This window comes from Oreochromis aureus, linkage group 2, assembly GCF_013358895.1.
Source record: "Oreochromis aureus strain Israel breed Guangdong linkage group 2, ZZ_aureus, whole genome shotgun sequence".
Taxonomy (NCBI): Eukaryota; Metazoa; Chordata; class Actinopteri; order Cichliformes; family Cichlidae; genus Oreochromis; species Oreochromis aureus.
Genome location: NC_052943.1, coordinates 30,168,797 through 30,195,476, shown reverse-complemented (window position 1 = coordinate 30,195,476; position 26,680 = coordinate 30,168,797). Strand labels below are relative to the sequence as shown.

Here is a 26,680-nt window from a genome sequence, read left to right as displayed (position 1 = left end):
CAGCTTGAGTCAAAGAAAGTCATCCGATTTCAGAGCGCTTAAAGTCCACCGCCGATCACCGGTGACCATTGAAGCACACTTGTGTGTAACCCAGTGTTAATGTCACGAGTTGTGTTATTATTTCACTTTATTGATGTTTATTTAAGAACATTTGCCTCATTTTGACATTTTTCAAAGCATCGTTTGACTCCCGCTAACATCCACGCTGCAGACATGAAACATGTATGTTTCAGAGTCGGCCGTTTTCCTGTCCATGCAGTGAAGCTTGTCTTTATAACGATGAAGCCTGGCTGATCAGCCACATTTTCCAAAAGGTCCATTTAATTCAGTTAAATCTGGTTTATAAAAAAGCAAAGCTTCCTGCAGACACGCTGAGCTCCGAGTTGTGCTGCAGACAAGGGTGAGCTTTCAGGGCGTCACAGCGTGAGCATACACCGCTGAGCCTAAACTCCTTCATGTGTCACAGAAATGTCCCGCTAACAGTTTCTCTCTGCAGGTTCTGCCACTGGAGAACAAGATGCACAGGCCTCAGAGGTTCACCCAGGTTCTCTATTTGGGCATGGGCATCGTCACCTTCCTCTACATCAGCTTGGGGACCATAGGATACATGTGCTTCGGAGAACACATCGGCGGCAGCATCACGCTGAACCTGCCCAACTGCTGGTGAGATACTGCCACAACGCCCAGAAATTGAGTCGAGTCGGCATGTTTGAAAACATTCGTGCTGATTAACGTCCTGCAGCGCTCAGAGAATCACATAAGACGCCACAGGATGGGTGGAGTCAACAGCTGACTCCACCCAAGCACAGCTCCTCCTGTTGTGTCACTGCCTCAAACCTCCTGGAACACAAACTGCTGTGTGTGATTGTGTGTGTTTGTGGCGCAGGTGCGTCTCAATACACAGTCCAAACCTCCCAAACTAAACTGAAGCACAGTGTGGAAGGTCCAGACTCAGCAGATGCAATGTGCTGAAGAGCAAAGAGTCTTACATCTTCATTGTTTAGAAGAAAGGTGGCAGGATTGGCACCCAGTGTCTCATTAAAATATTAAAACCTGTCTTACTGTGTTTTAGACCCATAGATAGATACTCAGAGCTGATGCTTCAACACAGCTCGTTGTCTTTGCATCAGGAAGCCTGCAGACACCGGATGATGAATGAATCAGGAAGCCATGGATCTGAATGTGTTTACATTACTTTAGTAAGTCAGCTGAGAGCTGCTGTTACTGGTTCCTCCTTCAGTGTCCCGGCTCTGTGCTCACGTGCTGCACAAGCTCTGGAGCAGGTTATATCTGAGAGTAGGGGGGTTCGTGTTTTGCTGTTTTGGGAACTCCTTGGCTCACCGTCTCAGGCTGGATCTGAATTCATAAACCAAATGAAACACGCTTCATGAGGTCGTTTAATTTGAACAGCTCACGTTGGTTACAGCCTCCTGTTACAGGAAGCTGTAACCATAAATCTGATGGTGGCGCCTGTTAGGGAGACTAACACTAGACAAATACATCTTCAGCTGTGAATCGTGGCGGTCTCATTCTGTCCAATTCAAAACAAAACGAAGTTAGTGAAAGCTGTATGGATTTGTTTGTTTATTACTCGTGGTTATCATCCCAGCTGCAGGAGCCAGGCGTCCATCAAATACCTCCCGCCTCTGGACTAATGGCGCTAATTAGTGGAGTAGATTGGCTCCTCGCTGTGGTTTGAAACTCAAAGGCAGTAATTATGAACATCTCCGTTTGAAGCAGTGAGCAGAGGAAAGTCGATGTTGGCTGTTTGTGTTACATGTGTTCCTTCACAGCTCATTTGATGAATGTTGAACTTGGAGTCCGCTGCAAGTGCACCTCAGCACACCTTAAACTGTGTTTCCAGCGCTGGATGCTCGTATTAAACAGGACAGAGCAGGAGGCGGTGTATGCACGGTAACCCTCACACTTCTCCAAACTTTAAAAGGTCCTGAAGTCTCTGTGAGAATCCAGTAACAGCGAAGGTGGGAACATGTAGACAGCAGCACTGTGCAAAAGTGGGTGCCACCCCTCATTTCCCCTCAGCGTTGAAATGACACATTTTGGCTTGTTGCCTCAATCAGGGTCATCAGGAGGACTCTGTCCTCTTGGCCTTTGAAGTTCACCTTGAAGGTGGAGACGTGCCAGAAGCCTCTACATCTGCATGACGTCAGCATCATGCAGCAGCTCAGTGATGTAGAAAGTAAGCGGTGGTGGATTGGCTGAGTCTCCAAAACTGCAGAGCATGCTGAGATCAGAGTGACAGCTTCATCGGGTTTTAAATCAGTTTTATGGCTCTTATCTGGCTCAGGGGCACACAAGCACCCCCTCTCTCCGGCGGGACACTGAGGCAATAAACACTCAACCTCGAAGGGTTTTTCTCTGCCTTGCCTCCGTCTCGGTGAGAGTGGAAATCCTCTCCAGCTCCACCTACCTGCTCTTTAAACTGTCTTTTGGTAAGTGGCAGTCAATTAGAAGAAAGGTCACTTAAAGAGGGTGGAGGTGAAACGACTTGTTTAAGACTTAGGTGCTGCACCAAGGCAGAAAAAGAAGCATTATTTTGAACTGTGAGTCATGCAAAGCTACTCTAGAGTCTAATAATAAAAATAAGGAAATGAGTGGAATAGGTCACATTTTTCCTCACATTCCTTGACTCCTCCCTCCTCTCCGTTTTCCAGGATGTACCAGGTCGTGAAGCTCCTGTACTGCTTTGGGATTTTCATCACCTTTGCCCTGCAGTTCTACGTCCCAGCAGAGATCCTCATACCGTCCATGGTGGCTCGCGTGTCAGAGCGGTGGGAGACCGCCATCGACCTGCTGCTGCGTTCTGTCATGGTTATCTTCACATGTAAGTACGAGCCCTGCGGTGTGCCGGGCGGCGGGCTGTTAAATTTGCGCACAATGTCAGGCTCAACTGCGACCTATTTCAGACCGAGAGCCGAGCTTTGTTATGTATGAATATAAATGACACGCGTGTTGGCACGCACGATTGACTTTATGCTGTCACGAGATTTACAAAGGAACTCATCCTCTTACTGCTATTTATGCAAACATTTCTCAGACATGTGGGTTAAAGTGTCCGTTGTATGTTTGTGAAGGTTCTCAGTCATCCAGGTCATTGTCATCCAAGGAGCTTGGAAAGAAAAGTGTCTGGACAATTGGTGGAGAGTCCCATATTTGAGGTGTCCCCAAGAGGGTCATGGACCCCCTGTCATTCCTCTACCTAATCACACGAGCTACCAGTATATCTGCTGTATGTTTATTCTGAACATTGAGTCACATCATGAGCTGATTTCCACTCAGATTTCCCTTCATGCGTTTCTAATGTGAGCTCTCTGAGCAGAGTCGTGGTTTTTAAACACTGTCAGCATCATCTCAGCTGCTGCTTGTGCGGGGAATCAATTTAAAGAAATCTCATTTCTGCCTTCGTTCTTTAGAGAAAAAACCCAGACCACAGACCCCGATCTGTCCGTTGTTATAAGCGGTTTGCTACTTTCCTTTTCTCACACCGTTTAACAGTCGTGACCGTCACCAAACCTCATCTGGGGTTGCGAGGTCTTCCTCTGAGCTCTTCCCCCAGGAGGTATCAGACCAGGATGACTCCGGTTGAGCCAATCCATGCAGGAGGAGTATCCCGGGGCTGGTGTGGGAATGCTTGCTTGTTTCTGTGTTCGTGTGAAAAAGACCCATTTGTACTTGTGGTGTGAATGAACCCGCACACAAGGAGCTCACTGAGGCTGTGAGCTCTGGGTCTTTTGTTTTTTTGTTGTTGTTGTTTTGTTTTTGTTTTGTTTTTTAACTCCTGGACTAAATAAAAATCTAAAAATGTCCACAAAGAAAAGTTTGGCTGCAGTTCCTCTGGTGTCCAGCAGAGGCAGCAATGAGCCAGTCCACATAGACTCCCGTGTTAAAAGAAACATGTTTACAGGCTGGTACAGACTGTTTTGGTCTCTGTAGATAATTTCACCCCTATAACAGCTGTACAGGGAGGATTGAAGTTTGCATTATTCGGGGCATGGCCTCTTTGACTGACAGGTGGATGGCACCACAGATGGCTGTAGCTGCTAGCTGTCTGCTAGGCTTCACCTCAGCTAACTGGAGTCCCTGAACTGGACGTCTGTACCGCGTTTGTGCTTTTAATGACATTATCTGACCAATAATATGGCTGCTGTGAGGTTATGGTACCGTCCAGGATGTCTGAGTGCCTGTTTTAGGATTATGATTGGATGCTTCTTAGGACTGACCAACTGTGGGTGCAGCTTGAGCTGATAAGCACATCCTGTCTGGCCTCCCTCTGAGGTGGCGAGTGAAGGGACAACAAAGCCACGTGTCCTCATCTCACACTCACATGCGTTCCCTCACCTGCTCCTCTCCCTCCTCCGGGTTTCCAGCAGCAGCCAACAGTTCCCCATAATAGCACCGCCAGGCTATTTATAGCTGCAGTAGTCCTCCAATTGCAATCGATTCCCATCTGGCCACAACCGCTGATTCTCTAACTGTGTTGCAAGCTTGTACCTGATTGTGTGCAGCGCTGCTGGGTCACGCTGAAGTCAGCAGGGGGCACACTTCCACCTATTGAGGGGTCATTATATTTACATTAGTAGTTAACGTCAACAACCAGCTGTTTATTGTTTGTCTTCTCCATCAGCTGCTCAACATCTGCCGGCCTTAAGATTAGGATCAGGACACTGGATGAAGATGAATCTTTACTGAAGTACAGACTAATCATTTTCATATTTAAAGGCTCTTTGTTTTTAATCCTAAAGGCCATAAAAATTAATCAATAAATACAGTTTCTACATCCAACAGTAAGACTGACCCCTCTTGGGTCTGTTATGTTAAAAAAAGTGTAAGGCTCAGGTGTGCTCTCCACATGGACTCTAAAGGTGACTCTAAAAGTACTGCAGAACTGTACCCAGGAGGAATCAGGGTAGAAGGTGATCCTGGTATCAGGTAAAAATGGACCTCTGACCTGTTTGGAGCAGATTTCATCTGTGTGATCATCTCTTGTAATGATGGGAGAGGATCATTAAAAGGCTTCATTATTTAAAAAACAATGAAAATGAGTGACATAGGCAGCTGAGATGAGCTTCCTGCTCGCTGTTAGAGGAGCTTGGACATGGAGAATCCATGAACATCACCGCTGTAGAGCAGCACGTAACCCATAAATCCAGCAGGCTTCACAGTCTGTGGAGGTGTCACATATGGAGATGTTAATCTGATGGAGACGCTGGTCACTGGAGGAGCCTCAGGTCTTTCTTTATCAGATTGTTTAAGATGAATACCGTTTCCCGCTCTCAGGTCATCCTCACTGCTCTCCACATGAATGAAGTCTCACTATTGATCTTCATTTACTTCATTACCTCTGATTGAATTATGCCGATGGAATTTGCCTCACTCTGTCGGTTTCTGCACACACACATCCCGATAAGCTAATAAAGGCATGCAGGCGCACTGCCTGTCTGCAGGTCGTTTGTCCTATGAACATGGCCACGCTCAGCAACGGGAGGAGAAATCAAAATACTCGAGCGTCCGGTGGGATTCTCTGCTGGATGCTGGGATAAAGGAGGAGGGGCTGCAGCAGGGACGGCACCTCTCCTGCGTGCACATGTGTGAGCAGGAGATTACTTTAGCTTTTGAATGTGAATACGAGATGAGACTGGGGCAGCACGCTGTTGTCTGTAGATGCTCTGAGGATGCCTCTGAGACTGTCTCCTGCTGTATTTTGTATTTTAGTTACTGGTGTGTGTAGTGTGTGATTATGCAGAGGCGCTACATTGCTCTTCTAAAGTGGTTTAAATGGTTTGAACACAAAGAAAGTCGGTGTTAAATTTTGATACTCGAGGAGAGCAGGGATGAGTCACCTTCAGACTTGCAGCTCAGTCTTCAAAGCGCTCGCTCTTTGCTGTTTTTACATTTGCAGCTGTCTGTCTGCAGTGTGATCTGTCAAAGATGGAAAATGTCACAGGAAGTGAGCTTGACTGATGTCCCAAATGTGTTTGGCGCTCTAAGAGCTGCTGGCCGGCCGAGCCTCGCCGTGCCTCTCGGGGAGATTAGAGTTAAAAGTGGACGGCCTTGAGCAAACTCTGCCTCTCCTTCCGCCGAGCGTCGCTCTGACTTGCACTCCCGCTCGAAAGGTCAGTTCATTTCAGCGCAGGCAGATTTCTTTTGAAGTGAGCACTCTATTCCAATTTAGTAGAGAGATGGCGGGCAAGCGCAGGAGCTCAGCGTGGCTGCGACTGCTGCTGGGGATCAGAGAGCCTCTGAGTGGCAGCGGTGTGAATGCTACATGACTTGGCCGTGTTCCTTACAGTCGATGCTGTTATGTTGCCGTGTCTCACATTGATTACCTGAAGGCCACGTCTCGTTTGTTGCCATTTGATCACATTAGAAATGCCAAAAAGCCACAAGCATGAGAAGAAGAGCCTCTGCTTTGTGGCTGCAGATGAAGATGTGCATCGGCACTCTGTCTGCTGGGTCACATACCACTGCAAGCTTCACCTTCCACTTTTCATTCATAAAACAGGTTTCTAACATGTCTGAAGTCTGAAGAAGAAGCTTGGCCAGCAGTGAGTGTTGTCTGCAAAGCAGCAAAACATCTTCTTTAATAATACGAGGTTCTAAATATTAGTGCAGAAACACTTCAGAGGTTGCGGGCTCTTTAAACGGCTGGACCGAAGCTTAGTTTATTAACGGTGAGCAGGAACTTGTTTCCCACGGTGGGCCATTAGAGCCCACTCTGATCCTCAATGAGCCGGATCGGCTCAGTTCATTTGGACTGTGGTCTCGGGGAGTGAGCGCTGAAACCGCCCTTTCTGTCAGAGTCTCAGAGAAAGCACAACTTTCTACATGATAAAGAATTGCAGTTCTGGGAACTGCATGACTGTAAGAAATACGTGTGCAGAAAACTTAATTTAAAAAGTAAAACACAAGATTTTTGTTCGTTTACATCTCATCTCCATTCTTTTTTAAAACAGAAACTTTCCTGTAATGTAACTTTTTTCGTACTCAGTTACTTCGGTGTAGTTTTTATTTCAGAGCCAAATAAAAGTCCAAAATTTACGCCCTTTGTCATGTATTCCAAAGCCATGCTGTGGGCCAGATTGGACTCTTTTGCCGTGCCAGTTCTTATGTTTGACAGCCGTCAGCAGTTCCTGGGTCTCACTCATGTCAACATCTCCCACCCCATGCAGGACACTCTGACAGCACTGAGCAGCTCCTTCAGTGGCAGGCTGCGGCACCCACGGTGTGGGACGGAGAGATTTCGCAGGTCTTTCCTCCCCACTGCTGTCAGACTCCACAACAGAGACTTTAACTGATCAAACACACACATCCACACATGTGCAATAAGACGAAGTGCAATAATCTTTTCTGGCATTGTTGTATATAGCATTTGTATTCTATTTTTATCTTATTGTATATTTTATTCTACTGTATATAGTATTTTATTTTATTCTATTCTGTACAGTTGTGTACAGTATTTATTCTTATTGTATTCTAATTTTTGCTTCATAACTTTTGCACTGTCCAGTTCCTGCTGCGACAAAACAAATTTCCCACGTGTGGGACTAATAAAGGTTATCTTATCTTATCTTATCTTATCTTATGTCAGACTGGAACAGATGAAAGGTTCAACTGGAAGCAGCCTCGGTGTTAAAAGCTCTGTGTGTGTGTGTGGCTGTGATGAAGATGGCCAGGATTTCACGTCCCTGCTGATAGAAGCAGACATTCCCTCTTCATTAACGTTCCCAGCTTCCTTGTTAACCCTCACCGCGTGGCCGCGTGTGCCAAGACTCGCCGTGGTGCTGAGCGTGCTTCCTTTGTCTGAGTCACTTTGCCACAGGCTGCAGCTGAGCAGCTAGCATGTGCTGTTGAGCTGTTGATGGGAACGAGAGAGGACGTGTGGACGTCGCGTGAGCTCTTCTTCTTCTCTTTGTTGTTTCTTGCAGCACTGTGACACAGAGGTGGCGTGCCGCTGGGACTTTGTGCTGCGTGTTGCCGGCTGTCGTATTTTTACCCTTTCACAAACATGTGTGCACACGTTCACCTTTTACGGATTCCTCTGGCCTTTGCTTCCTGCGCCTGTTTCGGCTCACCTGTGTCACGCTGTGACTCTGACAAACCGAGTCAAAGATCTGACATGGGGCGGCGTGTATTTTTAGGGGAAGTAACGTAGTCACGCGGAGAGAAAAAGCAGTCAAAGCGTCTTTAGAGGTTAATTAACTGAATTTAAAATGAAATGGAAATGTCCTGCTTCATTACTTCCATGTGAAAAAGAGAATTTTCTAACTCAATTAAATTCAGATAAATTGGAAATGAGGTGCAGTCCATGGCTGAGAGCAGACCTGAGAGCCACACTGGCATGAAACTCGTCTGGCTTCAGGCTGTGCAGCAAATTTGGGGACCCGGCTGCAGGGATGTGTTCCCACACGGTCTCAAGAGCATTACTCAGATCCTGATGCGGGACGATAAGGCCCGGAGGGTTCCAGCTTATCTCAAATGTGCTGGAAGGGGTTGAGTTCAGCGCTTTGGGCAGTCCAGTCAGCGTCTCTTTGCAGAGAGCGTTCACCCTCACATCATCATGGATCTCTGAGACAGGACCCAGATTGGTGCTGCCGGGCCGGGCCGAAGCATTTCAGACCAGCGCGGGGAAAAAGACAAGCCGGGCTATAAATGAGAGGTCACACTAGTTTATTCACAGCATGCAGGAAGTGGCGTTAATACATGTACAGTTTATGCAAAGATGAGAAACCTATAAGGATTTAAACACCAGTGATAAATACACTTCACACTGCATGACTGAGTCACGCTTAACTCCAGTTATCAGGTGACTCCTCCTCCTCCTCCTCCTCCTCCTGTTGGCTGACATGAACAGTAAAACTGTTTTCATGTCACGGTGAACTACGTCCGGTTGCTGCCAAAGGGAAAGGCTTTGTTTTAGCGAGCAGCACAAGAGTCTTTCCGCTTGTTCCTGGAAGTGTGGGGTGTAACTCTACCTGCTCACAGCACTTATCCACTAACCCCAACTATTCCTTGCATTTGTTTTTCCAAATCACGAAAGGACATTGTGGTCAGGCGTCCACATGCTTTTGACCATATAGAGCTGCATCACTGCATCACTGAGCTCCCACTGTGAGATCGGGGAATGCAGGTTTCACCTGATAATCGACCCTAAAGGTCACACGTGAGAAATGATTCTGCACATCGCACATTTTACCCGAACCAGCGGCTCTCTGAGCTAAAAGAGGCACAGCAAGCAGAGCTGGGCTGCGAGTGGAGAGGTCGGCCTGAGGATTTCTGTCTTTAGCACGGACCTCCTGCTGGGTGGGGAAGGTCAGGCTTGCCCTGCAACTCCATCCTCCTTCACTTCCACCCTCCTCTCCTCCACTCCTCCTGCTTCTGTCCATGGAGTGAGATTAAAATGCAGTGGATGTGTTTTTCCTGCAGATAAGCACGTCGACGATCAGCCAGTCAGCGTCTCAGGCACCCCACAGCAGGCATTGGTTGTTTTCCCTTCCCCTCTCCTATTATACTCTGCATCAAGGGTGTCAAACATGTGGCCCAGAGGCCTGCTAAAGGGCCTATTGCATGGCTTTGCAGAGTGTGAAAGCTGCAGTGAAACAAATGAAGTACTTGGGTTAGTCAGTAAAAATCTTTTCTGTTCCGGGTGTGTGAGGCAGGTGGAGGGATCCTATTTTATCCATGAGCGATGGTACGGTTTGCCCTGGCGTCTGCAATGATGCAGACACTTTACCTGTCTGCTGGGGTGAACAGAGACCTGATCCAACAGAGTCCACACCTGTGGGGATGAGAGCTAGGGGTCTGGGTAGAGGCTGAAGAGTAAGACTGGGATTAGAAATGGCTGAAATGAGTTTCCTCATTAGGGTGGCTCACTACAGCATCTGAGGCAGGGGAGGGACTCTGACGTGCAGGCGGTGCACAGCCATGTTTGATGGGTCAGCATCTGGTTTCTGGGAGGAGGCCCTGTGGTAGACTCTCTGCTGGTCTGGGAACAACTCAGGATCTCTGCGATAGTTGATGGATGATTACTGACTGTGGGAGAACCTGAGGTATGTTGTAAAACTTCCACCTCATCCTTTTAAAGGTTTCCTTCTCACGTCTGTCAGTTTCACAGAGAGTAGGGTGATGGATCTGTTTCACTTGGTTTTATGTTTTCAGCCTTTTCAAAGGTCTTTGTTTGAATAGGAGAAAAATGTGACGTTTTTGCTGTTTGTTGTGGTGAATCTAGGTTAGTACCCAGTGCTTTTACTGGTCCTGAGCTCAGACTGGACTGTTTGTGGCTCACAGCCTAAATGAGTTAGACGCCATGGTTTTTCCCCTGCTGTGTGTCATTAAAGCCACTCAAGGTGGGCCGGCATGGACACCCAGCCAGGCCTGAGAGAGAAACCTGGTGCTGCACAAAAAAGGAACATGGCCGCTTTGATTGGCCAAGTGAACAGGAAGTCCACTTCAGTGTGATTACAGGTAACATTGGCAGTGGTTCCCCGGCTCTCTGCATCCTGTGTCAGGCGCCCTCTCACTCATAACGGTTAACGGAGGTTGTGTTTGCTGGGCAGGATGGCGAGAGTGTGTGTGATTGTGTGTGTCTGTCTGTCTGTGTGTGTGAATTTCTTTCCCGTTTGTCATGCTTGTTTTCAGCTGTACGCTGCAGGATGAGACACAAGCTTAAAACAAAACAAAAAAAAAATTCACGACTTTTCCACGTCTGAAGCTGAAGTTTCAGTCCCGCCCTGAGGCTAGCACCTCGAGAAGGTGACGAGTTCATGGAGAAAAGGACAGAGCTGAAGAGCTCGACTGTTGAAAGACGGGTGAATCAGGAGAGGGTCCTCAGTGTCTGTGATCAGATTGTGGGACACTGTGTATAAACGGCACTGTTAAAGCTGAAGGTCTGCACTTGTGTCACATCTGGATTGTTAAGTTTAAAATCAGAGTTTCTGTGTAAAACCTGCTGCTGCTTTTGGAACAGAAGGCAATCATGTGATTCCGCATCAGAGCGTTTCCCTCTCCTCTCGCTGCTGCACGCTGCTGTTGTTTGAGAATCATCACTTCTTAGAGCTCACAGTTATACATGGAGCCACATCCATCATCCTCTCCCTCACGGCTGCACGCCACAGAGCAGTGCTTTCCCACAACTGTTGTGTTCGCAGCTGCGGGCGAACGCTCCCGTGCACTCACTGTAACTGGCTTATGCTTATTAAACTGCTCTGGCAGGAAATCCAGCGGCTGCTCGAGGCCAACTCTGCGCTTAGAGCAAACACTCAGGTGTGTGTTTCCAACAAGTCTGTTTTAATTGTGCCGAGCTCTTCATCAAAGCTGCACAGAGCACCGCACACACCACTGGCCGTTTTTTCTTCACCTGTTCACTGTCACAGGTGCCAATAACTGAAGTCATCAGCAGTTGTTTGAGAGAAAGGTGAGGGAGAAACACAAAGAGGCGCACATGTGTGCAGCTACCAGCGTCACATTCATTTAGGGTTTTCTTCTCCTGGCGTTTCCTGTAGTTACAGCGATACGTTAACCACAGGTGTGGGAGCAATTCCTGGCATTAAGTCAGTAGAAAAAGGAGCAGAATGGGAATAATTGAGAGCATCATGGCAGGATAAATTAGGCAGTCAGTGTTTGCAGTGAGATTATTGCATTTAAAGAAGTAAACAAGTGTTTGTGATGACTTCAGAGAGCCCTGAGTGTCAGACACAGGAAGAGCTGTCGCGCTGCCTTCATGTGGAGTCTGAGCCACGAGGGAGACAAAGTGCTCCTAAAACTTCCGACAGGGTCACAGGCATTCACGTGGCGATGGCCTACCTGAGGACGGAGAGCACGGGGAAGGTGTTGTTTACCTCGAGAGCACGTTGTCTCGCTGCCGGTGCTTGTCTGAATCTCAGTGATTTCTAAACGGAGAGGGCTCTCTCTGTGACTCCTGCAGCTCTTCGTGATGTAGACCCTGTAAAGCTTCTCATTAACAGGAAGTGATTGTTTCCCTGGCACTGAAGCGGAGCAGCAGTGATGTAGCATGGCGGCAGAGAGACGGCCGGCTTTTGCTTCATTTATCACATCGTGTTTTCTCCGTCTGTAACTCGGTCGTGGCTCACAGAAGCTTTCCTGGTTGAATAAAATGAAATAAATAATCATGTCAGTCCAAATTGATTACAGCCCCTGCAGCTCCTACACGCCCCCCGTTAAATGAGTCCCCGTTCGCCCACAGGGAGGAGGAGCTGCAGTGACGGCTTCTGTTACCTTGTACCATTGTAATTTCAAACGACCATGTGCCACGGTAAATTGAACCGGTAACTGTGGGGTTGTGCGTCCTTTCTCCACCTGGCCGACCAGTTTGATTGCTCTCACAGTGACTCCCAGCGGCTCAAATAATCCATTTAATTTCCCGAGAAATTCTAACCATTTCCTGCACAATCTAAAAGCGCAGTTTGCTGAAGACACATCCACCCCCTCCGACAAAAGTTTGTAATTGAATCGCAGGGAGATGTTTAGACTTTTGCTCAGCTCTGACCTGGATGGAGTCCCTCCTCAGGCCGACTTATAATGTTTCTTGGTCAAGTGAAAACTCTTTATTCCTTGCTGAAGCCGCGATGACTCAGATGGGCTTCAGTACGCTGCCTCTTCCTGTGGAAAAGCGTCAAAGAGAGTTTGCAAACGTATCTTTGTGACTGTAACAGATGTGAATATTTCAAGTTTTAATCATCATCTACTTTTGCAACACATTCATCAGAAAGGTATAACAGGGCTGAAGTGAGCTTCCTCTGAAGGGTGTCTGAGCTCAGCCTCAAGGATTTTGGTCCGTGTTTATATGACGTCATTGTGACATCATCACGCAGCTGATGCAGATGTGTCTCCTGCATCTTAAAGCCGCTCAGCAGGACTGAGATCTGTGACTGTGGAGGCCGTTTGAGTGCAGTGAACTCATGGTCATGTTCTAAAAACCAGTCTGAGCTTTGAGACATGGAGCTTTGTTATCCTGCTGAAGGCGCTGAAGAAGCGGCAGCACTCGGGCAGGCTGTGGAGTTTAAATGATGCTCAGCTGGGACTGAGAGTCACACCAGCAGCGGCCTGAACATGGATACAGGCAGGATGGATCCATGCTTTAAATTCATCAGACCAGGAAACATTTCTCCAGCTTCTGTTGTCCAGGTTTGAGAATCTGTGTGAGCCGTAGCCTCAGTTTCCTGTTCTTACTGAAAGCAGTGTCTTCTGCTGCTGAAGCCCATCTTTTTTGGAGTACAGAAGCTCCTCTGACGACGTCCACGAGCAGAACTGAAGCAATCCTTTTCATATTCAAACTGCAGAAGATATCATCGGGGAAAATCAGGAAGAGGAGGAGCAAGGCTCAGTCACGGGCCAGGTGTCACACTAAGGCCGGCCTCAGCTCTGGAAAAAGCCCCAAAAAAGGTTTTCAACCCAAAGCAGGCAAACTGTGCAGCTGCTGCAGGAAGTTAACGTGCAGAATATATATAACTCTTTTTTTTCTCTCAGAATGAGATCCAGTAAGAGTGTTGCTAAAGTACCCACTGATGCAGAGTAGAGTAGAGTAGAATAGCCCTTTTATTGTCATTGTGCATTTACAATGAAATTATGGGTGCTCCACACCAATTGTGCAGGAATCAAATATAAACAGTAGACAGCTGGGATGAGTACCAGACCAGAGGAATGTATACAATACAGTATAATCTGTGTTTTCCCTCCCGGAGGCCAAATCGGTGTGAGCGTGTGTCTCTGGAGTGGCGCTCATGGGCGGAGAGCTTTTTGGCTCTGGCTCATTGATAACGCAGCACAGACTTCTTTAAGCTAATGACTGCTTTCACAGTTTGAGCTGTTTTCTCTGTGGAGTTTAGTCTTCTGCCGAGAAAGCCAGCTCCCAGCTAGATAACTTTAACTTATGCAGATCTTCGTTATTCCCAGTGAAACGGACAGGGAGTTACTGAGCACACTGAGCCCCCCACCATCTTTAATGAGGTGCGGTCCGCCGAGCGACAGGCAATCAGAGAGACCGCCCGCCTGCTGCTGCCGCGGGCTGGCTTTCCTCTCTGGGAAGTGTTTGCCGGTGGCACCGGTACACCTCTTACTCCCTGTGGAGAAAAGTAGACCAAAGCCCTCCCAAAAAATCTGTGATCCCACTGCTGGACACAGCTGAAGGTAGGGGGTCCGTCTCTCATTTAAAAGCTTTTGGCTTGGTTCACAGGCTCCCGCTGACGGGCTAAAAGCCACCGTACCCCCATTTTTCTTCTTCTGGCTGTGAAACCAGCCCGGCCTTCTCAGTGTCTGTTGATGCTGATGGGTTTAAATAGAAAGTTATACACATATTCCTCACTGACGCTGTCTGAACAGAGGGTAATGACACTGAGATGCACTGATGCTTCTACCGCTACACCTGAGGGGGTGTGGTTAAAGGCATGATGAGGTCAGCACAGAGGTGAGTGTCCTCATCATACTCTCTCGGCTGTCGTTGTTATTGAGTCATTTAAAAATAAAACCAATATTTCTACAAACCGTAGAATCGGTCTCCATTTAGAGCTCAGTTTTAATAATACTGTAAGCTACAGACTGTCTGTGTAGACTAACAGTCAACCTCCAATACTGTGCAGAAGTCTTGAGCCACCCCACTTCTTTAACGTTTGTTAGAAGAATTTAAAATGTGTGCAGCGATTTATCAAAACTTACAAGCATCCATGGATTTATCTTAGGGCTGCACGATTTTGCATAAAATGAGAATCACGATTTTTTTGCTTAGAATTGAGATCACGATTCTCTCACGATTTTCTTTTCCAATATAAATATTTATTGCACTTATTAACTGCACATCAACTTCATAACAGTTGAAACTGAACATAAAAACAATAAATAAACATAAAAACAATAAATGCCTCACATTTTGTGGTTGCCGCAAAATGTTGTACTGCTTGTAATTCCGTCTCCACCGTTGCTCGACACTGCGTGTATAGAGCAGGTAGTGCAACAATAGAAAAATAGTTGCGGGATGGCACTGTGTAGCGTTTGTCTAGGGTGTTGATCATTTTCCTAAATCCCTCGTTTTGCACAGTGTTGATATATCTTTGGTCAGGTGATAAGTAATAGCCTCCGTAATTTCTTTGTGCCTGCGGGAGTTCGACGTGTATAGGGAAGCGCTGTATAAGGTTCCCGTTATTGATGTTTGGGTGGTTGACCGGGACGAATTTTCTCCTGTCACTTTCTCGTCATCCCTGACGTGTTCTCCGTTGTTTTTTCCCAGCCAATTTGAGCATCACGGCACAGCTTCTGTATCACGTGGTATAAGGCTCCGCCCTTGTCATTTGTTGAGCAGGAAGAGGGAGCGCTTGTTTTCATGCAGATTACGTCCCGGATCAAAATGCGGTACAATCGTCGTCGTCTTTTTTTCTTTTTTTTTTTTTTTTTTTTTAAATCGTTGTCATTTGGAAATGAGATCGCACATAAGTATGAATCGAGATCGCGATTTTTTAACGATTAATCGTGCAGCCCTAATTTATCTTCTAATGGTGTCTGATGCAGGAAATTGTTCTGTAGTCACATTGCTTGACCACAGCGCTACCTATAATACTATGGACTGTAATAATTTAGGTTTAAGGTTTTAGTTGGTATCTGTGACTCTGTTTTTGTTTTTTGTGTTTTGTGTTTTCTGGTATTTCTTTTCATGTCTGTGCCCATAACACTCTGCTGTAGATGTTTTTAAGCCTCAGCAGACGGATAGGCTGCCCACTCTGGTCGAATGTTTGTTGTGGATTGGTGATTAGTATTTGATTCCTCTTTGAACTTTGACTCTGTAAACGTCAACTTCCTGTTTATTTACAGAATAAAAGTAAGCTATAGTCTCCTCCTACAGAAAACTGTTCATGTGCATGCTGTTCCAATGCCCCGTTGTATCTAAGTGATACAGTGTGCTGCAGCAGACCTGACGCACTCGACTGAGAACAGTTTACCACTGCAGCGTTTAGCCGACTCTGCAGACTCCTTTAAAAACAGTGAAGTAGTTTTGAATGTGCTTCTCTGCTGATATAAAGTGTGTTTTAATTGTTTTACAGCACATTTGAACTTTATATCTGTGAAAATCACTATAGATAAACACACTACAGAGTTCTTTAAAGTGGATATTTGGTGTGAGCAGCTTCATCCTTCAGTCTGAGCTCTCCGAGCACAATCTTCAGGAATAGTTCTCCAGGCTTCCTGAAGGACGTCATTTGATGACTCGGAAAACTGCAAAGCTTCAAATGGAGTTTGAAGAGCAGGCTTCAGGACTCCCCAGAGGTGACAGGTTTCCGTTCTTGTTGTGTGAAAGCTCGACTTTGCCATCACCCCGGAGGTTAATCTGACAGATCTGAGCACGATCGATTCTGGTTGAGAAAATCTTTTATCAGCTGATTCGTCCCGTGCGCTCGCCACAGAGAGGAGCGTGACTCGAACCTGCTCATGTGCAAACATTTTCAGGCAAACACTTTGACGTCCTGTCAGCGGGCCGCTTGTTTTGTATGAGCGTGGCCGGCCATCGCCCTTTATGCCCATCTCCACGGCAACAGGTAAATGCGCTTCAGGTCCCCGGTGACTTCAGAGTCACGGTCGGCGCTCCCACCAACACGTGAGAACAAACTCCACACGGTGGGAGGCTCTGCTGCTGCCTCCTCGGTTTGCCGTCTTCCCCTCTGGCTATCGCTGCTCTCCGACCTCACCTCATCTCTCAGCCGTCACTTCTCCTTTTTCAGCGCCAACTTTACATTGCTCATGATTTAAAAATGAAGAAACCGATTCGCTGTCAAGAACGATGAGGACGCTGCTCTTTAATCACCAAAAACAAAAGGTCTGGCAGTCAAGCGTTCACTGAGATCCGACGCTCACCAGGTGCCTTTAATCAGCCGTCAGGTGACGACTCAGTATGACAAACATTCACCTGAGCAGCCACAGGATGATCCAGCAGGTTTGAAACTGCTCGTTAAACAAAACTCTGCTCATTTCCAGCTCTGTGGGTAATAACCAGTCTGTTAGATAAGCTTTGCATGATTCACAGTTCAGAATAATCCTCCTCTGTCTGACATGTTTGCTGGTCCAGGTGTGTTAGGAACATCTCCTGTGTGACATCATCAGTGCGCAGCCTCAGTTGTTCATGAATAAAAGTGTTTTGGAAATCCCACAGAGGGTTTGGTGTGCGCCCAGAGGAAAATGACCTTTTAGAGAACCGTGGATGGTTTCCTGTAGAAGCGCTGAGCTCACATTAGAAATGTTTGAGGCCACGTTCCACTTTAAAGATGATGTTGTTCACTGTGTCCTTCTTTCCTCCTCTCGTATCCCAGGTGCCCTCGCCATCCTGATCCCAGAGCTGGACCTCGTCATCTCGTTGGTGGGCTCGGTCAGCAGCAGCTTCCTGGCGCTCATCTTCCCACCCCTGCTGCAGCTCATCGTTTTCTACGGCGAGGGCCTGTCACTGCCGGTGAAAGTCAAGAACCTCGTCATCAGCCTGGTGGGGCTGGTCGGCTTCGTCACGGGGACCTACATTGCCATCGTGGAGATCATTGCCCGCAACGGACACAAGCGCGACGAGACGTTGTCCACCTTCTTGGTTCAGTGATGAAGTGGCGTGACTCCCGGCGGGTGGACGGAAGCCTGCTCGGGCCGTTTGAAACCATTTTAGTGCACATTTGAACTTTTATCTCGTTTTATCTGCTGCTGTTGGACATCACAGCTGTTTCTAGATAAATCTGTGATGTGTCTATGAGTACGGAGCGTGGAGAACCTGTGGTGCTCGATGTTTCATGTTCTGTTTGTACCTGACAGTCACGTTTTATCAAGTCCAGCCTTTTAGTGCAATCTAACAGGTTAATGATGATGGAGAAGTTAGGAGATTCTTACGGGGGTTAGAGGTAATTTATCCTTTTGACTGATTCTTGTTTGTGGTGTTTTAGTCAGAAAATCGAACTACCTCAGTAACCGCGCTCGGTTTTAACATCCAGATTAGACGCCGTCGCCGAGACTGTGTGAAATTTGGAGCCTCGTAAAAAACCTTTGCTTCACGCAGCCCCCAGTTTAGAAGTAAACATGTTTGTCTCGCACTTTGATTTCTGCCTTATTCACTTTGACTGTAGTTTTATAAATCACTTTAAGAAAATAAAAATCCGCTGTTGCTTGGGTTGAGGGTCGCAGCCGTTCTGACCGTAACACCTCAAGTCGCCGGGAGATCATTCGTATCTCGTCACAGCAGACTCACCAGGATGATACAACAGCTTTTAAACAGTACAGCTGCTCTCCTGCTCTCACCTCTGGGTCAAACTGTCAGCGGTGACCAACAGAACGAAGTCACAGGTACAAGAGGCGGAGCCTGTGAGGGTCTCTGGATCCTCTTGGAGGAGTGTGGCAGGTGTGCGGGGATTAAAACCCCCTAAAAACGTGCCAGATGTTCTTGTGAATATTACAGCTGCGTTAGTGCCCGATGATCAGCCGCTATGACAACATCTACAACACCGCATACAAACAAACAAACGCCATCAGGTTTTAAGGATTTGGGCGTCGGCTTGTTGTGAGACGTTGGCCATTCGGTTTTCAAGTTTTAAGTTCGCCAAAACGAAAACATACGTGTCCATGCCCACATATTGGATTTTATTCTGGAACAGATAAAAGTCAGACTGATGAAATAAAGTCAAATAACAAACACGTGGGACAAACAGTCACCCTGAACCACATTTACACCGTAGTTTAATGTCAGAATTTCAACACATTTAAAATGTTGTTTTCGTATTTGTTTTTATGCTTTAATGTTTTTACCGTAAATTAATGGTTGGATTTTTTTATGGGGTTTTTCATATTTCGACTCTCTGTAAATGTTGGGTTTGGCTGCATGTATCTAATAAAGCAAGTTTTAACTGCAGGCTTGTAGGTGTTGTCGACGCCTCACAGTGAAGCGTCTGTGCTGTCGTGTGTCTTCGGTGTCCATGTGGCAGTAGATAAGACTTCCAGTTTCCCTTCACCTGTGAAATCTGCCTCATGCAGGGCTGGAAGTCCTTCCATGTATATATCCATCCATCGCACATGTAAATGTTTGCACATGTAAATACTCATCTAAACTTTAATTTCCCTTTTCTGTCGTAAGTGTTGGGCTGCAGCTGATCAAATGAGTGCATTTCAATATGAAAGCATCAAGAAATGTAAAATATTCCAAACTTCATCCAGCGGACGGCCTGCGTCCTTCATATGTGTGAGACCTTCATTTGCTAAAGCACTCTCATTTCTTTACTCCTTTCTCAGAATAAAGATGTTGAAAGTCCAAGTTCGTGCGTTTTGGTCTCTTTGTTTTAGCCGGATGACTCATAAGGATTTGAAAACTCGCCAACTCTTGGAGTCGATCCGTAACTGTAGTTGTCCACAAAGGGGAGACTATTATCAGCCTCTGCTGCCTATCAGCTCTGCAGAATGGAAGTTGAGGCCAGACGGAGACCTTGGAGCTGCCTGTGTGAGCGTTTCTGCCTGGTTCATGTGCTCCGCTCCCCGAGGTGCAAACTCTTTTCAACATGCGCCGCAGAAGCAGTCCGAGTAATCCTTTCACCGCCTAATTGATACAAATGAGAGGGAGAAGGCAGGAGAGGAGAGGGGAGGCTCCGCTGGGGCTCGTTTTCCCTGTGAGGCTTGGCCAGAAATGGAATTTCATTAAATGGACCGGGATGATTAGCATGACCTGCTTCACACTGCGTTTAGCTCAGCGAGTAGGCTGTTCATGGTCATGAACGTGAGCGCATTCCTCCAATGATTCCACGCCTCTGGTTTCTGGTGGACACGTTTCCTGCCATCAAAGCCACCATGGATGGACATGACGCATGACCCATGAAGGGTAATCAGACTATCTACTGATGTTCTTGTTTTTTGTGCTACTTGTTGTATAAAAATAAAAAATGCATTTTCTTCTTTTCTACATTTTTTTTTTACACATTTCTACAAGCTTCATTTTGCAATATTGTGGTATTATAACAATAGTTTATAGTTTTTATTAATGTGTCCTCAGATATGGGGCTGTGCAGGAGAGCCGGACGTTTTTATATTTGGACTAAACATTGTGCTGAGAAGTCTAAGAGCCCACTGGTAGCCTGGTCTCTGTGAACTCTTCACTTCTTTAAGTTTCGTGACGACGTGGATGAAGGTGAACTTAAAGGCGACAAGTCACTTCCTTTCTGAGCTACTTAGGATGACTGAGAACCTACAGGGACACTCTTCAGATCGTTTTATGCTTTTGGGCTCAAATATTGAGTATTATTCTGAGTGTAGTCTCAGTTTGAATTACTCTCCACTCGTCACACCAACATGGCGACAACAAGACTCTGCTCAGATCTTCATGACATTACTTTGACGCTGCAAGATAAAATCTCAAAGATTCATTTTCAGTGACCTAAAACATTGGCCTTTCGTCCAAGTGTAAACAAACAAAAGTCTCTAATTACTAAAATCAATTCAATTCAATTTTATTTATATAGCGCCAAATCACAACAGCAGTCACCTCAAGGCGCTTTATATCCCTGAAGAAAATGCCTTTTCCATATACACCATGTTCCATTGCACTGAAGTGATTTCTCATCCTACTCCTGGTGTCAGCAGCGCCACAACGAGCAGATAAGGAGCACTTCCCTGCGGATGCTGCTTCAGTTTGTCATCATTGGAAACACGTTTTCCTGTTGGAGCGTTCCGAGGGCCCAGGCGGAGCTTCTGTGGATGATGTTTCACTTTATCAGCGCTCTGGTTAAAGCCATGAACCCCACACAGGAAATGTAATTGAAGTCACATTGGAGCCAATTAGCAGCCGGACTGAATGAAAAAACACAATTAGGTGACTTTCTGCCACCAGTTCAGCCCAAAGGGACCACATTCCTTATTTCCTTTTGCAAACAGCTGGTAATTAAAAACCACAACTGCTGACACAGCAACTTTCACCTCCCACTGCTTCACTTGGATTTGCAGAACTTGTGTTTGTGTGCAGCAGTAAAGCTTAAAGCTGAACCTTGGCAGAGTTGCACACAGACACTAACATGCAGTGTTGGTAAAACTCGCAGCTTTTCTTCAACACTCTGGAGACTAAAGATATCGTTAGCTGTGTTAAGGTTCAATATTGAGGAGGAGTGTAAAAACAACCATGGTCCAGAAGAGCTTGGTCAAACGATTGATTTTAATGAACACACGCAGCGTGGGGAGATGTACACTGTACGCAGACAGCCCCAATAACTACACAGGAATGGTTTTATAACATCAGGGTATGTTTACTGACACCCCCCTCATACGTCATCACATGCATAAGTTAAAACCACAAATGTTCTGTTAGCAACTTTTAACACAGTTAGAAAAGAACATCGCCTCGTCTCCATCCCAGGTGTCTTCCTGTCGCCACCGGACGCCCTGCTTATCGTCTGGAACATCAGCATGTCTCAAGGCACACTGTCACTTGTGCAGACACAATTTTGCAGTTGCAAGCTTTTACAAAATATTATTTGAACCTTCACCTACCCCTGAGTCTAACTGCTGTGTAAGTGTGTGTATGTGTGTGTGTCGACCTCAAACGAACTTTGTCTTATGAGAAGAGAGGCCAATTCTCATGTACCTAATAACCTAACTAAAACTATATATATGTAATAGGTTGAACAAATGTTTTAATCAGGAACCACTACTAAAAGCTTAATCAAAAGATATAAATGAATAAAAGATAATAATGAATTACCTGGTTATTCAAATAGCATCATCCAAACAGCTCCTCAAAATAACTTGCACTTAGACTCTGCTTTTAGTTTCACTTTCTGCAAAGCATGCAGTTTCCTGTCTATTTTGGCACAGAGTGTACTCAGAGTTAGGCCTTTCTTTTATAATGCAATGTAATCTGCATATAAACATTTGAGATTATAAAAAGCATTCAAAAGCATTTAAGATTATAAATTCAACTCAACAGTTTAAAGTGACTATAACTGCACCTGTAATAAAAGTTAATATGATACCAGTATGTTTACACATCTGAATGCAACATCAACGCAATGGTAATGATGATGATCATGAACAACAGCAGTAAAATACTTTCCCTTCCCTGATCCCCACAGCTGCTTGTTTAATCAGACTGTTTGAATGATCACAGGAAAGATGGTAATCTGAGCCACCACTCTGTGTTATTAACATGTGTTATTAACACAGAGTAGAGATGTCTATCTTCTTTCCCCTCACTTTCAGATACTGTTCTGCTGTAGATAGTTTTTAGACCTATCACTTTGGTCCAGTTTTGTCAGATTTTTAAGGACACATTGCACCATGCTGGGATGTGCCGAGGTTTCAGCCAACAGCTCTTTGGTAATCACCTTGTTGGGCAAAAATAATATTCATGTCAAACCATGTTAGCGTTGGTATTTTTCATAGATTCATCTAAAGAACCAGGGACAAACAATTTACAGTACAGTTTATTATTCAAAATAGAAACAAGATATTGTACATATACATTTATTACTGTGTATTTATATCTTCCTACAAATTAATGCATACTCATAAAGCTGCTATGTTTCCCCACCATATTTAAATATAATGGTCAGGAAGGACTTCTGCCTTAGGACTAATGGTGTTTCACAGATCAGCCACATACGTGAAACACCAAAAGTGGAGGAGAACACACTCCATGCGGTCATTTGCCCTGGAGGGACATTTAAAGTCATGTCTCCAGCTTCAGACTCGAGATGTGAACGATCGTCCTTGTGTTTTATCATCTGACGAGTGCTCCCCTTCACCAGCGGCGCAAAAACACACAAGATGGCTGGCTAAGTTTGGCTCAGGTGTCCCAGAAATCATGTTGCATCTGATAAACAGCTTCATTACAGTTTATCCACGAAGAGTCCCACAAAGTTATAAAGTTAGCTAACCCTGCTAATAACAGTAGCTAACACTGTTAGCCTCTGTTAGCTGCTAACAGAAGCTAGCAGGGACAAAAAAGCCACACCAGCGACAGTTCTGCAAATAGATCTGGTTCCTGCACAGGATGCGTTGTTTGCAGGGTCACGTGTTCTCTGTGTGAGCTTGAGCCCCTGGTCGTACACAAGACCTCGATGAGGATGAGGTCCTCGTTACCCAGCCATCATTCTGTTTCTGATTAATTCAAACCCAGTAAAACTGAACTTGGGCGACATGAGCGGTGACCAACAGAACGAGGTCACAGGTACAAGAGGCAGAGCCTGTGAGGGTCTCTGGATCCTCTGGGATCAGTGAGGTCAGTTTTGATTCATGATGTGTGCTGACGTGCAGGGATCCTTCAGCTACTCGCTGTTCATCAGCGGGCGCCTCTCCTGAGTCCAATAACGATCTAACCTTGTGAAGCTGAGGAGCACTTTCTGCATCCAGGGGTCATTGCATTAAAATTCAAGCTCACAGCCGACGGCATTGTGAGAACGTGAGCGCAGTGTCACCTGCAGAATGGACGAGCAGAAAAAGAGCTGTGCAAAGAGCTCCTGTGATTTCTACGTGTTTGTATGTAAAAAGAAACAGAGCGAAGACGAGATGTTTCGTCTTCCTCCTTTTTGCAATTTTCTTTGAAGATGCATCAAGAAATGAATTTCTCCTGTCATTCTAACTCACTTCCTCTCCTCTCACTTATCCCCAAAACCTCCTACCACCTGCTTCAAAATGCAAAAACCCACCATGAATTAAAACTACGTCCACGTGTACACGGATAATTTTAAAATCAGGAATTCTTACATTGTCATTTGGAAAATATCACCATCCACAAGAAAGCAAAACGAAAAAAAATGTCAAGGACTGTCAGGAGCAAACCAGCAGGTAGTGATAAAGTTGTCATGGCAACATTAATCATATTAACATATGAAGAAATTGGGATTTGGGGCATTTTTAGAATATTTAAAGATAATCTGATGGTTGAAGAAAGACAGTCAGATGGTGTTTGTCAGTACGAGAGGAGTCTGTGGGATTCAGCAGAGGTCATGTGATGATGAAATGCCTCCTTATTTCCTGCTCTCCCGTATCCTGACCACTTGAAGTGGTCTTCGTCTCCTCTTTATTCTCTCTTCCATCAGAATCTAAGGTTTTAGCACTTACCACTTTTATTAGCCAGTATCAGGCTAGCAAACCACCTTTATCTATCAAAACCAGGGTCCCCTCAAAGAACCACCTTCACCTGATGGAGCCGTTCCTGTGGGACATTAACGTTAACATTTTGTGGAGTGACCTGAGAGATATACATAAGCCCCTCCTGGCTGAAGCTCAGACTGGAGGGCATTCCACCAAGGATACTTCAGCACTCTGCAGGCGACGATGGAGTCACCTGGAGATGAAAACTCTGAACTGGTTTTCACTGTCCATAGCAAACACGTATGTGTACTTGGGACCAGGGCACCTGAGGCTGAAGGTCAGTGTGATCTTAACACTCAGGGGAAGAGAAAAGGCAAAGCTGCCATTCAGGCTGCTTAATGAGTGAATTAGAGAATTATACATATATATATTAAATGGGAATGTTGGGACGAACATCTGGCTTAAAATCAAACATGGATCCAACCGCTGTGGTGAGCCCTCAGAGAGACCATGACTCGGGTGTGAACATCAGGAGTGATAATGATAATTTTTATGTTGGGGTTACAGCTTTATTAGTAATAAGGTCAATGAAGTAACGTGAGAGCCGAAGGACAACAAGGATCGACAGAGCTGTGAGGTCTTCGTCAGCCGGCTGAAGCAGCGGTGGGGGGAGGGGTCAGATGAAACACGCTGTCTCTGTTGATGGAAACTTGAGTTTCGCTCACATGTTGCATCCAGCTGTGCTCCAGGTGTTTTCAGGCTCTCAGTTTGCTGTGCTTCAGATTTGAATCTTACAGGTGTGGCTGCTGTTTTCGACTCACCTGTGCTGCCGGCGTTTATTTCCACTCACTCTGTTACTTCCTCCAGCTTATCTCACTTCCTTTTATCTCTCATCTTCTCTTCTCTCCTGGCGGGGAGGTGATGGCTGACCGCTGGTGTTGCTCACAGCGACAGCTCCTCCAAACTGACAGGTTCCCCTTCTGATCTTCCCATTGCCACGGCAACAGACCTGAGATTACACAGGGTGATGTGGTGATGGGCCACGTGTTGAAGTGCAGAGAGAGATAGCTGTCAGTGTGGCTCGACTGAAATCACACAAAGAAATGTCGAGGGAAGCGCTTCCTCTCGGTCTGCCACCACGGCAACAGCAACTTTTTAACTGCTGTTGAGCGCTCAGTAACCTGTATGTATTTGACCTGCATCAGCTTTTAAATATTGACCTGTATTTTAAAGCAGTTAAAGTTTGGAACCAGCAGATGGATTTGAGGTCGTTCAGACTGCGATCAGTTAATCGCACCAACTCATCGATCAATCACAGAGGTCATTATCAACTCGATAACTCAGCCCAGGATTTATCAGTCGAGCTATGATGTGTTCATTTGAAAGAGGCAGAGCTTGTAATCAGTCACAAACGTGGACAGGTGTACCAGCAGGAGAGAGAGATTGACTTTATAAGAGAGGAAGAAATAATAAAATGAATGCGTTGGCTGCAAACAGAGCAGCAGCGAATGAAGAAACCAGAGTTAAAGTAAATCGGATCAGTGTCCCTGTGAGCGTGCTGTTTCTGTGTGAAGTAAAGCGAGGAGGCCGGCGGCTCACAGTGAAAGTTCTTTTATTAAGACATGGATTTCAGGTGTCGCTTGGTTTCTTTTGTTTCATCGACATTACAAACATTCAGAGGAAACATTCTCCACGGCGATGTGCAAAACAGCGTATGAAAGGAAAACCAGAACATTGTCATTCAGAGCGACCGGCTGCCGCTCGCCCCTCACATCCATTCTGTTTCTTTAAAACTGATCCAAACACACAAACAACAGCGAGCTTCATTGATTTTTTAGCACAAAAAATAAGAGAAATAAGTCTTCAGATGTACACAGCTGCAGGTAATTCAGGTAAAAAAAAAAAAAAGAAAGCCAATAACTGTGCTTCTTTAAACCCTCAGTGGGCCAATTAAAGCTGCCGCTGTCCTCATCGAGCTGCTCTAACTAGCTTCCAACACGAGTATTGATGAATTCAAGCCTTTGTCCACTTTATTCATTTATTTCATCTGTGCTGCTTTCTTTTACCCCAGTGCTGTTGCACCATCAGCCGCAACATTAAATGCCCTGATCGTCCTGTGACTCGGATGAACCCTGGCACTCTACGTTCACACTGCAGGCGAAAGCGCATCAAATCCGATTTTTTTGACCCTATGCGACCCATATCCGATCATGGTATGACAGTGTGAATGGCACAAATCCGATATTTTCAAATCCGATCTGGGTCACTTTCGTATGTGGTACTGAATCCGATACATATCCGATATGTTTTAGAAAGCGACTGCTGTTTGAACGGTCATGTCACATTAAATCCGTCTTTTACGTCACTGACACAAGACAGACGCCAATTATCAGCGCCGGAGAAGCGCCCAATAGGACATCGCGAACGATTTCTTGCCATCCGGTGAAACTGTTAGGAAGACCACCTTGGAGAAATGTGAACATTTTATTTTTACTGTATTTTCTGCAGATTCTGACAGAAATCTGCAACTATCCTTTGAAGCACCGCTCCTCTAAAACAGCAAAAAGGATCATTATTAGGTTATTTGCATTATTATGTAAATAACAAAATAACTTAAAGCAAAAATTTG

General features: G+C 45.8%; 1 protein-coding gene across 3 annotated transcripts in view; it reads left to right on the top strand.

Moving 5' to 3' along the window:
* The window catches only part of slc36a1 (solute carrier family 36 member 1), a 30,754-nt gene extending 11,463 nt beyond the window's left edge, over positions 1 to 19,291 (top strand). For all 3 annotated transcript variants that reach the window (XM_031746424.2, XM_031746407.2, XM_031746416.2), the window contains exons 10-12: positions 497 to 663; positions 2,676 to 2,845; positions 17,325 to 19,291. In XM_031746424.2, coding sequence (XP_031602284.1) covers positions 497 to 663; positions 2,676 to 2,845; positions 17,325 to 17,599 — 612 coding nt within the window. In that variant the 3' untranslated portion in view covers positions 17,600 to 19,291. The remainder of the gene's footprint in view (positions 1 to 496; positions 664 to 2,675; positions 2,846 to 17,324) is intronic.
* The last annotated feature ends 7,389 nt before the right edge of the window (positions 19,292 to 26,680 follow it).